At 39.0% G+C, this 16,981-nt stretch overlaps 1 protein-coding gene across 2 annotated transcripts in view; it reads right to left on the reverse strand.

Moving 5' to 3' along the window:
- The window catches only part of lrp5 (low density lipoprotein receptor-related protein 5), a 57,436-nt gene that overhangs the window by 15,240 nt on the left and 25,215 nt on the right, over positions 1-16,981 (reverse strand). For both annotated transcript variants that reach the window (XM_084396959.1, XM_084396958.1), the window contains exons 9-10: positions 1,142-1,358; positions 697-986 (exon numbers count right to left, since the gene is read on the reverse strand). In XM_084396959.1, coding sequence (XP_084253085.1) covers positions 697-986; positions 1,142-1,358 — 507 coding nt within the window. The remainder of the gene's footprint in view (positions 1-696; positions 987-1,141; positions 1,359-16,981) is intronic.

The following is a 16,981-nucleotide window of genomic DNA, read 5'->3' on the forward strand; positions in this document are numbered from 1 at the left end:
AGTGAATCCAGAGTCACTTCAGAGTTCCTACTGGTGGTGCGAATGCAACCAGAAAAAAGGCCCTAGGGGAACATTTAGTTCTCGGGGAAGCACCCTGGTGGCTAGTTCCTAGAACAACCCGGTGCGAAAGCCCCTTATAACACAAGTGTAACATTCGAAAAACATTTAGTCCAACAGGCTGTAGTGCGGTTAGCTGCTAATGCTTTAATGCTGCATTGCAAAAGACACTTTAAAACATTTTAAAAGGTTTTCTTGTCTCAACAGCCTACAAGTCCAGCTTAAGAATTTCCATGCCTGGTCCAAGATTGTTTTTGTTTTCACCAGCACAGCAATGTTTCTGAATATTTTCTTATATTCATTCTTACTGTTTTACAAGGATATTCACAAGGAATTCAAAAAGACAGGCTTCTTCAGATCTTTTGAGGTGAAACACCTTTGACGTCTTTCCCTCTGACGTTTTATATCTGAGCTCAACAGCTGCTTTGGGTTAGAAGCTGATGAAATCGTTTTATCATCCTCCACTGATACAGAGAACTTTGTATAATCCTGGGTTTTAAAATTACTTTGATTTTAATGTACAATCATACGCTCAAAATGTCAGAATCACTCACCGCCACAACGTTCTGTTTTAAAAACGAGGTGAGTCACACTGAATTACCAAGTTAAAATCATGATGAACCCAAAAGTAGTCCATACCTTGGTGCTGACATCAGTCCAGTAGATCCTATTTTCTAAAACATCAAAGTCCAGTGCGGAGGCCTCCTTGACCCCGGTGAGCGGGATGGGCACGTCATTGCTGTTGGTGCCCAGAGAGATGCTGCGTATGTCAGCGCGGTTGGTGAAGAGCAAGAAAGCTTCTGGGACCACACAAGTCCGCAGGTCACTCAGCAACTCCAAGCCCATGGGGCAAGCGCAGGTCAGACCCTGAGGCCGATGGAAGCACAGGTGACTGCAGCCTCCGTTGTTTTCCGCACAGCCGTTAGTGCCTGAACACACACAAATGGAGATCTACGCATCAGCTTGATGGACATGCATTGATCTCATAGTGATATATAATCACTGTCCTGAATTTCCATGTACCTTTCAGGAAGACCATTAAACCATTTCAAGTCAGCATCTTTTTAAAAGCGAGAGATCTTACCAGAGGTCTCTGAGACTTTTGTGGCTTTGAGACCCATGAGGTCAGGAAGTTGCTCGACGATGACCTCACGGGTGGTGTTGGCAATGTGAACTCTTTCGATGCTCCTCCGCTGCCAGTCAGTCCAGTAGATATACTCTCCCAACAGCGTAAAACCAAAGATATGAGGTAGTTTGTCCTCTAGAATGGTCATCCTATTAGTGCCATCCACATTTATGACCTGTGAATAAAAAAAGAATAAATTTTGTTTCGTCACCTGTCACCATTCACTTTCACTGTACTATCCCTTTAAAAACATTGACAGTTGTATGTGTGGTCAGATCAAACGATTTCAATTAACAGCACAAAACAGGAAACAAACGAACAAATCAGCCTGAATCTGTTTGCGCTCGCCAAACAGCTGTACACCACATGCAGCATTGGACAGATCTCCGAATACTCAGATATTTGAACTGCCATAATTGCAGTATCCTAATCCAAACCAGCTAGGATTTCCCAATTGTGGAAAAAAAAAAATCCCCAACCAAATATGTAACTGCCAAAAGAGTAGCTATTTTAAGTCATTACAGAGTACGCAAGCTTGAGCATGACTCTTTGAATCTCTACATTTAGTGTGTGTTTTTTTCACTAAAGAAAGGCTACACAATCATTCCTATTCCAGTGAATGTGACAAAATAAGATTCTAGTCACAAGGGTTGCATTACAGTGAAGAAAATAACGCAAACTGATATAGGGAGTGGAGCCAGGACATGCCTGAATCTTAAAAAAAAAAAAAAAGAGAGAGAGAGAGAGAGAGAGAAAGCAAGAGAAAGTGACAGATGGGAGGTTGAAACCAAGTGGGTTGCTGGGAATTGGGTTTGTTTCTGAAAAGGTTGCAATTACTGTTTCTGGAAACAGTCCTGACATTACTACTTCTCAAAATAGACAGCTTTCCATTTTTCACATTTAGCAAACGGGTGTCAGTTGCAGTAAATGCTACCCACCTAATCAAATGCATTCTGGAAAAAACTGTCGAAAACTGAAACGAGAAAAACCTCGAAAGCTACCGACTTTCTCCGGGCTTATTACGAAGGCCTGCAACTGATCTGAGTTCAAACACTTGCAATGTCTTTTTCCAATAACCGAAACCACCATTTCACCACTTCACTGAACTAATATTATGAGTTGATAAAAGTGTTCATTTTTGATAATACATATAATGCACTCAATATGAAGTCATTACTGGAAAGCATCCATGCTTTTTATGTTGCAAAAGTTGTTGGGAGTTTTTGACATCCTATACCTTTGCAATCAGACACTAAGAAATGCAAAGTTTTTTTTTTTTTACTATTTTAAAACCTACGCCTGCAGCCAGATGTCTTTGTTTGCAGAATGAAACCCATGACAGTTTACTCTATCATGTCTTCTCCCTGAATGATGAATGAGATTATAAACGCTCAAACGAGCAGGTCAAGATTGAGTGACGGGCGTATTAATGCAGCATATTGTTCCTGGGTAAAGTAGCTCTTCGAACAAAGACTTCCTGTGCGCTGTCTTTCCCAACCCAGAGTTCTTCCTGTGAGGACCGGTGGAGGGGGTTTTGGGATTGGGGCGGTTGCCAGCGGCTGCCAGGGAGGGGTGTCCACCTGATTTATTTCTGTAATGCAGGCCTGCGGAGTGGCTGCCTTTCCTCCGTGAAGAAAGTAAGAAGAGAGATGGAAAAGAAATAAGTGCACATTATTTTAAATTAGCACCTTCCTTTCTTAGTAATTTTGGCAATATGGTGGAATCTCGTGGGGGTTGGGAGGGAAGCTGGTACATTTGCCACCCCCGAGAAGGCAAATACTATGTTGGAAGTAGCATAAGAACTCTCAGGGTATTCTCAGGGCTTGACAGTGCAAGAGTTTCACTCACTTGTGCGACTATGTAAGAAATGTAAAATGCATTTACCTTCAAAAGTTACGCAGCTTTATGAAATTTAAGTTTATAAAAAAAGCCTTAAATATCTTAAATGGTATAACAAGCATCTAAATGAACACATTGTAGATTGCAGCCGGAAAAAGTAAAGCACAGACATACGAGTCTCTTTGGGCTTGTTTATAATTAAAAGTCCTGCATTATTAATAAAGTTTGTTTTGTTTGTTATAATATTCCCTAAAAATTTTTACTTGGGAGAACGTGCTACTTATCAAAATCCAGATAACCTATTACATTTACAAAAAATTTATTTAGAGCAGAGCGAACTGCATTAAGTACTGTGTAACCCAGAGAGGCGCTACAACTGTATCCCATGATGCAACACACTTCCATTTCGAGAGTGACAAATGAACAGAAAATAAAATTGTAACATTTCTCTCTTTACTTAAAGGGTGAGTTCACCCAAAAATGAAAATGATCTCAAAATTGATTGAGGTATAAAGGACTTTCTTCTTTCATATAAACACAATCAGAGTTATATTAAAAAATAATTCCAAGCTTTATAATGGGAGTGAATAGTAACTGAGATTTTGAAGCCCAAAAAAACGCATCCATCGATCATAAAAGTAATCCATAGCTCCAGGGGGTTAATAAAGGCCTTTTGAAGCAAAGCGATGTGTTTTTGAAAGAAAAATATCCATATTTATAACTTTGAAAACTATAAATCACTGGCTTCTGGTAACAGCCGTACGCGAGTCTAGTTCCGGCAGAAGAGTGACCTATGACCCGACGCATGACGTATTGACGAACACGGAAGTGCAGAGAATAGGATGGCTTGAGGGTGAGTAAATTCTGCGATAATTTTCATTTTTGAGTGAACTAACCCTTTCAACATTCTTAAGACACTTTTAAACAATACCGGATTTTAAATGTAAAATAATCATATTTATTTCTGAGATATGTAATGAGGTCAAGCTGAATCAAAAGAAAAAAACATGAAATGTAATATTGTTATGTGAAACATTTATTGTTCCACAATGCATACTACTTAAAAAAAAAAAAAAAAGAAAAGGTAGACAGTCTATTCTGAACAGTATGCAGCATGCACTCTGAACACTTCCTCTGTCTCGGTCAGAGAAGGTGGTCTTGTGGATGGATTGTTTTAATGTTTTAATACTTGGAAAAGTCCAACTTATTGTGAAAACCTCCTCTTTCCTCACAGTTTGAGACAGCGGAGGCACTGACACTCTGGAGGAATGCTAACAGACACAGACAGTGGGCTGAAACCACAATGGTGCATTTTTCTTACACTCCTCCTAACACATAGACGTCTCGAGGGTTTAAACCGGGCGCCTTCCTGCGGGATGCAGACTTTTCTCAACCCTGGAGAAAGGTTAGAGGCCTACAGCAGTTCATGAAGGAGAGAAACACGAGGTGATGGGCCAGGCGCAGGACTTTTGACGCATCTGATACTAGAACTATAACACAGTACCACCACAATACTTTTTTTTCCCAAAGGAGGTGATATGAACATGCATTTCAAGCTGCCTCCTGTCTCCTGAAAAGGCCACGACAGGGTTTTCAACGGAGGAGGGGCCCCAGACTACAAAAGTGTTTGGTTTTTCCCACCTCCTTCACAAAGCCGTCGACACATGACGTGACAAAACGGTGTTTCTATGGCACCATTGCAGAGTGGAGACACAAAACACACCCATGGACCTTCATGGGGGCCCATCAGGCATCTTGTGTGGTTCACTAAATTACTGTTTTTACTGTATTTTAGATCAAATAAATGCAGCCTTGGTGAGACTTCTTTCAAAAAGAAATTGTAACAAATCGAAATGTGCACAGGATACACAATCTTATACAGTTTATATGGTCTTAAAACACGTAACATATTCGTTTCTTAAGCTTGTGAACAACCAAAAAAAAGAGGCTTGGTCCAGTTTTCCCATGGCTGCCTTAGAGTGAGGTAGGAATTCTTTCCACTTGTGTAATCAGGAGTTTTATTGGATGGCATACCTTGCCGACATCTGTTTCCCCTTTGCTGCGCAGCATTGGACATTGTTCCTCTTGCACTGACCCCTCCTGTCCACTCCACCACTGCATCCCAGCAGCATTCCTCAAATCCCGTTCTATGAAATCAAACTTGCTCGCTTGTTTCAGCGGGAGTTGAGTGAAAGGGAAAGGGTGGAGTGCTATAAAACTAATTTGCTGATCTCTGGCAAAACCATATATGTTCGCTCAAGAGATCAAGTTTGCAGCTGATCGATCTGGAACCCCAGCAAAGTTCCTGGAGTATTTAAAGGGGGATGGTAGAGTGAAATGAGGGGAAACCGTCGGGGGGAAGGTGAGGCCTATAGAAACGCATGGCTGCCAGTGCACACAGAGGCTGTGTGTGTTTAAGGAGCGGCCAGCTGCCGAACCCCCTTTAGACCCAAGCAAACCCAGGAAGGTCTCTGAGGTCACACAAACACACAAAAGCAAATGCTGAGGGGACTGAAGGCTTTAGATACAATGATAAAAACTAGTAGTACACAGAACACTTACAGAGAAGCTAAATGTGCTTGCGGTGTAGGATTTAAACTAAAGCAAAAGTAATGAACATATTGGCAATAATACTGTTTTTACTGTATTTTTGATCAAATAAATGCAGCACTGATGAGCATGAGACTTCTTTCAAAACATAAAAATAAAATCCCCCCCAAAATGACACATTTTTAACTTTTGAACGGTAGTGTATACATATATGCTAAAATTTATTATATTATAATTGAAAAAATAAAAAATAAAATAAATGTGGTAGTTAAAAAATATTCCGTTTTCCACACTACTAATTTCATGGCCTGGCTAATAAATTGTACCACAAAAACTTGTCCTCCCATCAGCGGGAGTCTTTCTTTTCGCTTACAAAAATGCTATTCAATTTTCAGAAACAATTAGACATGGCCATCGAAACTGAAAGAAGGGTGTGTCTTTTTTTTTTTGACGGCCTTTTTTCCACTTCACCGAGAATTATGCACCAAGAGTAGAGAGTGCGAACCCTAATTTTGATGAAGGAAAACATAAAAGGTACACAACAAAGCCCCCCAAAAATCTCATCAATAACGACAAAAAGTCAAGATGCTGGGGTTTGTTTCTTCAAAGCCAGATTGTAAAAAGTGTCCTGGCACCAGGGTGCCAAGCAAATTCAATATGAAGGCGAGTGAGGTGACAGCATGGCCTCTGAAAACACAGAGCTATTGAAAGAAAGAGAAAGAGAAAGAGAGAGAGAGAGAGAGAGAGAGAGAGAGAGAGAGAGAGAGAGAGAGAGAGAGAGAGAGAGAGAGAGAGAGAGAGAGAGAGAGAGAGAGAAAGAGAGAGAGAGAGAGAGAGAGAGAGAGAGAGAGAGAGAGAGAGAGAGAGAGAGAGAGAGAGAGAGAGAAAAACAGACAGATAGACAGACATACAGATAGATAGAGAAACAGACAGATAGAGAGAGAGACAGATAGATAGATAGATAGATAGATAGATAGATAGATAGATAGATAGATAGATAGATAGATAGATAGATAGATAGATAGATAGATAGATAGATAGATAGATAGATAGATAATCACAAAAATAACTCGTATTCCAAAATATTCCATTGGAGGGGGGAATGGAAAATTATGATTTCTTGATAAACTCAATTTTGACAAGAGAGAGACATCTGTTTTCTTTGTCGTCTAAAGGACTAAAGTGCGTGTTCACGCATCAAAACGATTGGACGCTGAATGTGAAACCTTGTAACAGAACATACACATCTGCACTTGGATGCCAAACCCTGAGGAGTCACCTGCCAGATTTTTTCAATTACCCAGTCAAGAATAAAATCCTGCAAAATAACCTCCCCTTTCTGCGTGAGCTTTGAAACATCATACGATTTCACCTGAGGTTTGGCCGGCTCTTCTGACAGGCCGACTCAGCTGTGGATGATATTATCTTTTTATCTGTTGTTTGCTTGTCTGGGCCAAGAACAGCACTGCCTTAATTCAAACAGAATGATCGGCCACTCTGCTTCTCTCCCTTTAAAAAAAAAAAAAGAAAAGAGAAAAAAGTCTCGCCATTCTGCTCGCCGCTGCGTCTGCACTTCCTCCGACTTTGAATGAGCTCGGGGAGACCGGCGCTGAGAAAGTTCCCGATGAGAAATGCTGGCGGATCAAAAAGTGAATGAAAGATGCGTCTTGACGGTTATGAAATTGCAAAAATATTGTCTCATGTTCCTGCAGGTCATCCGCTTACTGGCGACTCCCACGGGCTACTGGAGTCCTGAGAGGGACGTTATCATTCCCATGGCCTTAACTGACAGCATACAACAGAAACCAGCATGTTAAACAGTTGGTCTCGGATATTTATTATAAGAGCCACATTTGAGACATCATCTTTATACGTCTTGGGAGATAAAAGTGATATTACAATGATATTCTAAATACTTTTTCTTGCCATATAAGATGTTCTAACAGTCTGGAGACAAAAACAAAAAGACAAATGTAAATAAGTTACAAAATAATAAATATATGCACATACTCTATATATTTATTTACTGTATATATATATATATAAATATATGAACACACACAGACGCACATATACACACATATATATATAATACAGAAGTTTATATAAATTAACATGTTAATTAACAGTTAAATCCTAGTTTTATTGAGTATGTGACACTTTCCATTTGGGCTTCATGCTTTTAAATCTTGCTGGCACCATCTCCGAATTTAAGGAGACACGTAGACCAACCTCACAAAAATGTTTGTATCCTGTTTACACTATTCATAAACAGGAGGCCAACATAAGTAAATGCTATTATTTTCAGATGCCTAACGCTTCTTTGAGAGAAAAAAACCCCCTCACACACCCAGACTCGGGGAGTGGAGCTCTTATGTTTTGACAAAGAGCAGTAAGATGAGAAGGTCAGACAGTCGAGAGGAAAGTATTCGTCTTACCAAAACTGTCACAAATGCGACATTTAAGTTCATAGACAGCAATAAGGCAGTTGAAACAATAAAAGTGACTCATTCTCTTTGGCCAAAATAACACTTTAGTTTAGGGTCAGATTCTCAATATTAACTAGTTGCTTAGTTATTAGCATGCATATTACTAGGATATTGACTGTTCATTAGTACTTATAAAGCACATATTAATGCCTTATTCTGCATGACCTTATTCTACATCCCTAATCCTACCCAATACCTAAACTTAACTACTTATTTTCTAATTATTTATAAGCAGTAATTAGTATTTTATTGAGGCAAAAGTTATAGTTAGTTACTAGTGAGAATTGGACCCTAATTTAAAGTGTGACCAATAAATTATTTGAATATAAAAGATCAAATTTACGTGTTACAGTGAACATGGTATAAAGCATCGATCCATCTCAATATGAAAATTAACACACAAAAAAAAATACATACACAATATTCTTCTATTAATATAGTATTAATATTAATTTGCATTGCATATGATTTTATATTAAAATATATGATATATTATTAGTATAATTATTACTTATATACATAAATTACATATTAATTTATAATATATTTATAATATCATTATTAGATTATATGCAACACAAATTAATTTGTTATCCAACATACAATTCCTGTCTGTAAACTTAAAGCCTGATGTAGCAGTGTGTGTTTCGCTGATGGTCTGGTCACGTGACTCAGCATCATTTCCACAAACTCCCACTGAAATCAATGGATTCGTAATGTTCTTTGACTCGTATAAACTTTAAATGTTCCCATGCTGATTTTTCTACAGTAGTATGCCGTTCTGCCTGGGACAGCCAAAGGTTTGTCTAACCCGAGCAGAAAGCTACAAGTCTCAATTGGCTGTAAATTCAGAAACAATGTGTTTTCTCTGGGGTACATATGGGATGCATTGTGAGCAGACAGCAGAGTCGACAGCTGCCGGTGACTGCTTACCACAACACTGCTGCTGCTGTGTTTTTGGGACTGCTGCTGTATTATGTTAATAATCCGTGAACATCTCCAGAACAGGAGCGGAGAGCTGGGCGACTTCCCCCTTCACCACCCTCCCGCTGACAGATGTTGGACAGTGGCGAACATCCCTCAGGAAATGAGATGGATTGCGGTGACAATAACCAAGCTACAGGAATGACTAGGACAGCTGAGTGAAACCAGGCCAAGGGTGGCAGACGTTACACTTTCACAAGTCTCACTTGTAATGTGAGAGACAGGGAAAGAGTAACCGGTTGCAAAAGCATGAGGCACCCGTATAACATTTCTAGGCAAATAATGATAACTGACAATAAACAGCATTTTATGGTCAGTAAGACAACTGATTCATGTCATACTTTTTGTATTTTAACCCTTTCAGTGTTGCATGAAAGCTCAGAAACTGGACCTTACAATGCTTACAAGCAAAGCAATCTGACCAAATCTAAAATACTGCTATAAATTGTGAATTTCCAATCACAAAATATGATAATCATAACAAAGAATTGTAGTTTCATATATTGTTAGAAAGGGCCTATATTGAAAAGTGCATGTTTACAGGTGGATTTACGCAACACACTGTAATGTAATAGGTATAATATGCTTGTACATGTTAATATGATAATCCCGCCCCATGATCCATCTGATTGGTCCAGTGTTTTAAAACGGACAATTGTTTGCTCTAATTGTATCAAAAATAATTTCTTAAGCTGCAAAAAATGTTTTTAACAAGATACGCCGTACGGACGGTACACACAAAAAACATCCTGCTCCAAATATTTTGTGTTTTTCCTTATTACTACATGAAACAAACATATTGTAGAACAGATGATTCAGATTAAAACAAGCCAAAACACAATGCCATGTGCATAGATATGGGAATAAATATCAAATGTTATGTTTTTTAAAAACTGTTACTATTTAAGCACACATAAAACACTATATGCAGACACAACAATTTATTAATTTACTTTATAATGAAGAGCCATCTCAAGCTTTTCTGCAGGCTGTCAAAGCCCTGCTCGCCTGTAAAAAATATTACATTTGAGCGTTTTTGTTTTCTCAAACCATTTCTAAAAAAACTGCATTAGTGAAAGAATTGCTGGATTGTGTGCGCAGAGCTGGCCACAGGAGATGGAAAATATTACGAAAGTCAGGTGTCTTTTATACCCCTATAATTCAAGTGAAACCGTGTATCCTTGGAGCCTGGAACATCAAAGTTTAAGACCTCATGGTGAAACAGCCAGCAACAGCAACAAACTGTTACCAGGCAATTAACTATAGTGCTGTTTGGCTTGGACTACCACTGGCTGGATTTGCAATTCTGTTACATTTGAGCAGATTCTAGTGAGAAAACGAAAGCAGAGACCACTCATCGTGCCTACATGGTGGGCATCGATTCCATGTTACGGTTTTCTGGGCAATATTCAATTACAGACTAAGTTAAAGACATACACACAAGGTCAACATACTGCCAAGTTACAATCCAAGTTAAATCCTTTTTACAATCCTAGTTAAATCATCATTTATACAAAAAAATAAGTAAATTATATATATATATATATATATATTTTTTTTTTTTTTTTTTTTTAGGGCTGTTCACGTTAATGCATGCAATTAATTCAATCCTTATCACGTGAAATTAATCTAATGCAAATAAATGACTGAAGCACGTGTAATTGCGCCATTAACGTATATACAAGCAGTTACAAAGGTGCAAGCACCTGTAACCCTGGTAGATGGAGATTTCTATTCTAACCCTTTAACCCGATTTTGCTTCTCTGTTTGCGATCAGATCATTTTAAACCGCTAAACTCCGGGAAAGTTTTCAATCCAATGATCCAGAAAGCGAATTAATTTGATCAATCAGTCCAAAACAGTGCAAATGTAAAGAAAATTGTCATAGTGTGTGATTACTTCTGAAGCCTCACGCGTAGCACTGTGTGAAATACAGACTAAACAGAAAATCAAAACACAGCTGTATAGCCAGATGATACGCAAACTACTTCGCTCGGCTGGATAAAGCAAACCAGCGTCTCACTAGTAAAGTTTTGATGGATGAGGATTGCAATCAAAGCAAAGATGACTGCAGTGACGAACATACATCCACATACATATACATATGTCATTGTCATCATTAACTAAAACTATTACAAATTGTTTTTGGCAACTGTCTGAAAAACATAAGCTTAAATGTTGCCTGGGCAAGTTTAAGTTGAAATCCTAAAATTACTAAAACTGGAAAAAAAAGACTAAAGCACACAACAATATTACTAAAACCTAATGTGAATTTAAATAAAATACTAAAATAAAAGCTAATTCAAAGTTTAAAAAAAAATACTATAACAGTACACAGTATACTACTAATAACAACTATATGACTACTTAGGTTTCTTACATCTGAAATGAGCTATATAATCGCTTATTTCAGATGTAGTATAATAATATAGTATACAAATATAACATGTCAACTTCCTGCCTGGGAAGGAAGTTCTCTGGCAGTCTGCCAGACCTGTGTGGGACATCCATCACCTGTACGAACTCCATGTAAACGGAGATGCATTTGAAGCTCACAGCCTCTTCAAAACAGCTTATTCTACCACTACCGTCCAAATCAAAACAGCCCTCACTCTGATGGGCCTTGGATGTGCCGCTAACTCAGACAAAAGAACTATCATTAGCATGGCCAATGTTTTAGCGAGAGGCCCCTCGCTGGAAAAACCCTGTGCAAATCAAGTTTCACGGCTCCCGCCGGCCACAATGTGCCAGGGCCATTGGAGCAAACGCTTTGGGGGACTTTAGAGAAAAGCATTATTGATCCTCTTCACACTTATGTTTTTTTGCCAGCATCCATCAGTAGACGAGCCCTCGGCCACCTCACATCGTTCTGCTGCAAATAAAAGCCCTCTTTCAAGCTGTTGCTTTTCATTGTCACGGCGTTGCCATACTGAAGGGCCATCAAAATGCACTTCAAGATCCATTGTAGTCAAATGGCTTTATTGAGAGGAAAATTAAGACTTTTAGGGAAGAGAAAAGGGGGAAAACGTAGCTATTAAGACTTAACAGGCTATTTAAGCGAGGCAAATAGACAATACAGAACTGAATAAAAATGTTTTGCAAAGAGATTGGTATAATACAATAATTTCATTTATCATTATAGACTGCACAAGAAATGGACAACACATTTTAGGTTTAGGTATGTGCAAAACTACGTAGTTTCCTTAAGACTGATCAGTCCACTAGCTGTTTAGACAACTCACTGACTAGTAGACAAATATAAGGGTTTTAGGCTCACCTGATACCATTAAAAATATATATTTAAATAAATAAACTAATCGAACCTACTGTAAACTACTCTCTGATATCCTCTTCAAACAGTTTTCCTCAACAATACTCGCATCTCTGCTTGAGACGACCCTAAAAAAAAGCCCTCCTGTTTTGCGCAAGTTCTGCTTCACTCTGTTCTACATATTTGCCTTTATGGGAACCCAGAAGGCACCCATGGCACTGCACAATCAGGGTCACAAAAGAAAGACTCTGTGAAAGCAGAATCTACATAACTGCCCCACAAAGCAAGGGACTTACTAAACCGAGGACGGCACATCAGTCAAATGAGTTATCTTAAACATCTCTACACCGAGGGGGTGAATTGAGGGGGTCTGCGGCGACATCTAAAGGGTTCAAAGGGGTGGGGTGAAGAAGGGGGAGAGTTTGACTGCACAGTAAATAGGCGAAAACACACGGAGAGAGCGACAGAAATGAAAGCCCCACAATTCCCATACAGTTTAAGAAAAAAACCTTCCAGTGCAAAGTGCCAATAATCAAGCCTCCTTTTCAGGAGGACCTGAGATGAAAGAGGATGCTCTTGGCACACCAAATGATCCTTCGGTCGTTAAAGAGAACATGAACCTGAAGCACCAGTTGGAGCGCTGTATCGTGAAGGTGAGGATATTCCAGGTGGTCGACTGCGAACTCAAAGGTCCCTGGATGTGCTTCAGTGTAGTCAAACGTAAGAATAAAAACCTTTTTATCAAAAGCATCATAAAAGTGGTTCATAATACTAATGCGCTACATACCAAGTCTTCTGAAGTCAATAGCTTTGTGCGAGGATATTTAAGTCAATATTATTTACTGACTATCTTCAGTGAGCTGTTAACTGCTGGGCGATCGGGTCACTGAGTGAAGTGAAGATAGATTTGAAGATAGCTGCATTCATGAACACACAAGGAGAAGCTCGGATGTCCGTTTGAAAGTGCATGATTGTAGCAGTGACGCTTTAAAAGGGGATGAATCACCACAAATAAAACCAAAAATAAAATAAATAATAAATAACTGATTCAATCCTAATTTATTCAATAGTTTCAGTTAATTGTAATGCAAATATAAGTCTGTTTCCCACACACAGCTATCAAATGGTTTAAGACGACGAGTGCACGTGTCATATGGCCTACTTCTATGGTGCTTTTGCATCTTTTTTGATGCTCTATGGATTGAATTGCAATTGCATGGAAAAAAGTGACCGTCAAGTGTTTGAAATGTATTCTGTTATGTTTTTTTTTGTAATAAATATATAATTTTTTTGGTATTCTCACCATTATTTCAGAAAAAGGAAGAAAACAGGAAGACAAATTAAATTTAAATTTAAGAGAGTAAATGATGACAGAATACACATTTTTGGGGCGAATTATCCCTATAAGGTCAATTATGGCAGCCATATATTACAGAAAAACATAACACTATTTTAACAGAAACATTACTCTGTCAAATCTAAAACCCATGTTTCAAAAACAGGTTGAAGAAACTGCTACATTGTCCTTTCACAAACATGAAAAATTAACAATGGAAATGTCCCTAGCCCCAAATGCAATTCAACTTTTCATGGAGGAAGGTAAAAAAAAAAAAAAGGCCTTTTCAGACATGGCCTATCACCAGCCGTGTTAAAGGGGGGGAAAAAAGCAAGAAGGCAAGAGGGAGGGAGGAGGGCCCGAAAGCCTCCATTCCTCTATTTATAACCATTCAGGCAGTGAACAGCCACATTCCAAATGCCAGAAGGCACTTTTCAAAACTCCTCATTTAAAACTTAATGTTGTTTTCAGCTCCTAAAAAAGAACCGCCCTCCCTCATACCCACCATCAACCAAAAGGAGCCAAGCGGGTAAAAAAAAAAAAAAAAAAAGGCAAACAGTAACATGTAAATGTGACTCTGTTCGGAGGCAGTCCAGAATCGGCCCTTTCAAAACAAAAAGGGCAGCTGAAATGAGGTAAGCGAGCATCAGTATGCAAAAAAGAAAATCTTTAATGAGAAATTACTGATGGCCGGGCTGTCCTGCAACTACGGCGATTAGCACTTCAAGGGCTTTTCTTCCTTTCAGAGGGTAAGTGGGCCAGCTAAAGAATGGCCTCCGCCTCCATTAAGGTGAATCTGAAAAACCCTTGTGAGAAAAGAGAACAGAACACACTTGTCAGCTGCTAGGAGCCTGGGGAATGTGGCGCAGCCACCCAAAAAGTGCATCTGGTGCAGGGGTGGGGTGGCGTGCGTGGATTGAGGAGGACCTCCGCGAGGTTTCGCGTCTATTCTGTGCGGCTTTTGTTCTGGAGTAGGCAGGGGGTCAGTTCTGAACACATGACCGCAGGGCTTCCCTCCTCAGCCAGACAGGAGAAAGAGTGTGTCCCGAATCTCCCTTCAAAACACTTTCAAAGGAACTTAAAAATCCTGAATGAGGACTCTTTAATATCTCAATTGTTTCTCCTACACGTTAATGACATTAAATGGGGAGCAAATGAATGAAGTCTTCTGCTAAACAGATTTTTCTCCTCAGAAAACAACCCTGTCCCCTCTAGAGTATCACCAGAACAGTCTTTCAAACTGTGCTCAGACCTGCCAAGATATTGTCAGAAATATCAGTATGACCTCAAACATTTCTCATCAAATTCATCTAGATTAAATTAACTGAGAAGAAACATTTGAGGCAAAGTTGATCCTCAAATGATAAATAACTGAGCAATAAAGAGCAACAAACGAGCAATAATAATGCTCCTCTGGGGTGACGATCCCAATAGGAAAGAACAATCACACATGATATTTATTTAATGTCTCAACTGTTTCTCAGTTACAGCACTGAGATTAAACAGACTTTTACTCCTCAGTCCCCAGGAATCTCAACAATGTCTCATGCAGCACTCAGATCTGCCAAGATAACTGCTAAATTCTGTACTAAATTATCTGAGCAATTGTCTCATTTGTTTAAAAAAAAGTTTTTTTTTTGTATTTATCTTAAGGAGTAACATTTAAGACAAAGTTGATAATGAAATGCTAATGCATAACAGATTAATAAAAGAGTAACGTTAGCAATAAAACCGTTACTGTGCTCATTAATATCTCAATCGTTTTTTCGTCATTTACAGCGATGACATTAAATGGAGACATTTGCTTGCATCTCCTACTTCAAAGAAGAAAGGCCACAGTAATCTTACAAGTCTCCTCTAGAGTTTCAGAGAAGATCTCAACAATGTCTCACACTGCAATCAGATCTACCAAGATACCTGCATTTAAGTAAATAAATATCTTATTTGTGTTTATTTTTATTTCTCCCAAAAAAAGCAAGGAAGAAACATCTGAGATAAGATTGTAACTTCAATGAAATATAACTCAACTCTTCATTAAATCCAAGCAACACAATGTTCCCGGGGTGATGGTGAGTGACCAATCCATCTGAATTTCAAATTCATCCAAATGTCGATTCTCAAAAAAAAGGGCTTTCTGTTGCTCAATGGCGGAACTGATTATAAAACCTAGGCTGCAAATGAACAAAAAACACCTACTACTCTCTTTCCTGTGGAGAATACGATGAAACTGTCAGTCAAGTATACAGTGTGTTTAAAAAAAAAAAGATTTATTTTTGCCTTTGAGATGGGAGAGTGTAGAAGTCTGACATGGAAGTGAATTGGGAGAGAGAGAGGGGGACGGGATCAGGAAAGAACCAAGACTCAAACCCGGGCCGCCCGAAGCGCAACCGTGCTATATGTTGCCTACGAGGCTATGGGCTCCAAAAAATATATAAACCACTGGATAGGGAAAAATATATATATATTTTTATAGGAAACACAGCTTTAAAGAGTGCCAGTGCTCAGTAGTCCTTCATTGGGATGATTTGGAGAGGATTATTCTAGAAGGTGTTGCACGTGGACTTCAATGAGCATCTGGCCTTTTACCGAACTCGATCTGTCAGCAGGAGTGCCCTAATCCTCAACTCATTCAGCTTAGCTTTAACACAGGAAAACACCACCTAGCTCCTCCCTTAGACGGCCACAGAAAACACCTCCGCATCTCAAAGAGAGTAAAGCAGAGTACACGCAAACAGGGACTTGTGCAGTGTCGTGGTGGTTTTTAGGCCACCCTTGCCCTGCTGTTCACCTTCGGCCCGCCTGTCCTACTGCCCCTTCTCTTTAAACGCCACAGCAGGGAACCTGGCAGACTGAAAAAAGCCCAGGGTTACGAACAGGTTAGCTGTGATGGCATTTTGCTAGCTGTGACTGTCAGCAAAACGTCCAAAGCAGGCTGCTCGCTGGGAGTTCAGTGTATCAATAAATAATACCTACCCTTTAAAGGCACAGTTTGAGTGCGCTTACATAAACTTGCCACACACCTAGGTTAACAGGTTTATGGGCTTACATAACATGTAATTGACCGTACTGTTATTGACTGACAAATTCCAGATTGATCTATAATGCACTCCATTTGTTAAATTTGTTCATGTGAGTTAATACATTAGGTTTCCTCAACTAACAAACAACAATTTTATTAATCTAGGTTAATATTAACTTCACATTCAAACACATTTTTAACATTTCAAATAGTAAAAAATAACATTAGATATATTATGAATTTTATGAAAAAATATAAATTAACAGTGAACAATAGATTATTTATAAATTAGCACTAAATACATGCTGTA

This window comes from Rutilus rutilus (assembly GCF_951802725.1).
Source record: "Rutilus rutilus genome assembly, chromosome: 23".
NCBI classification, from domain to species: domain Eukaryota; kingdom Metazoa; phylum Chordata; class Actinopteri; order Cypriniformes; family Leuciscidae; genus Rutilus; species Rutilus rutilus.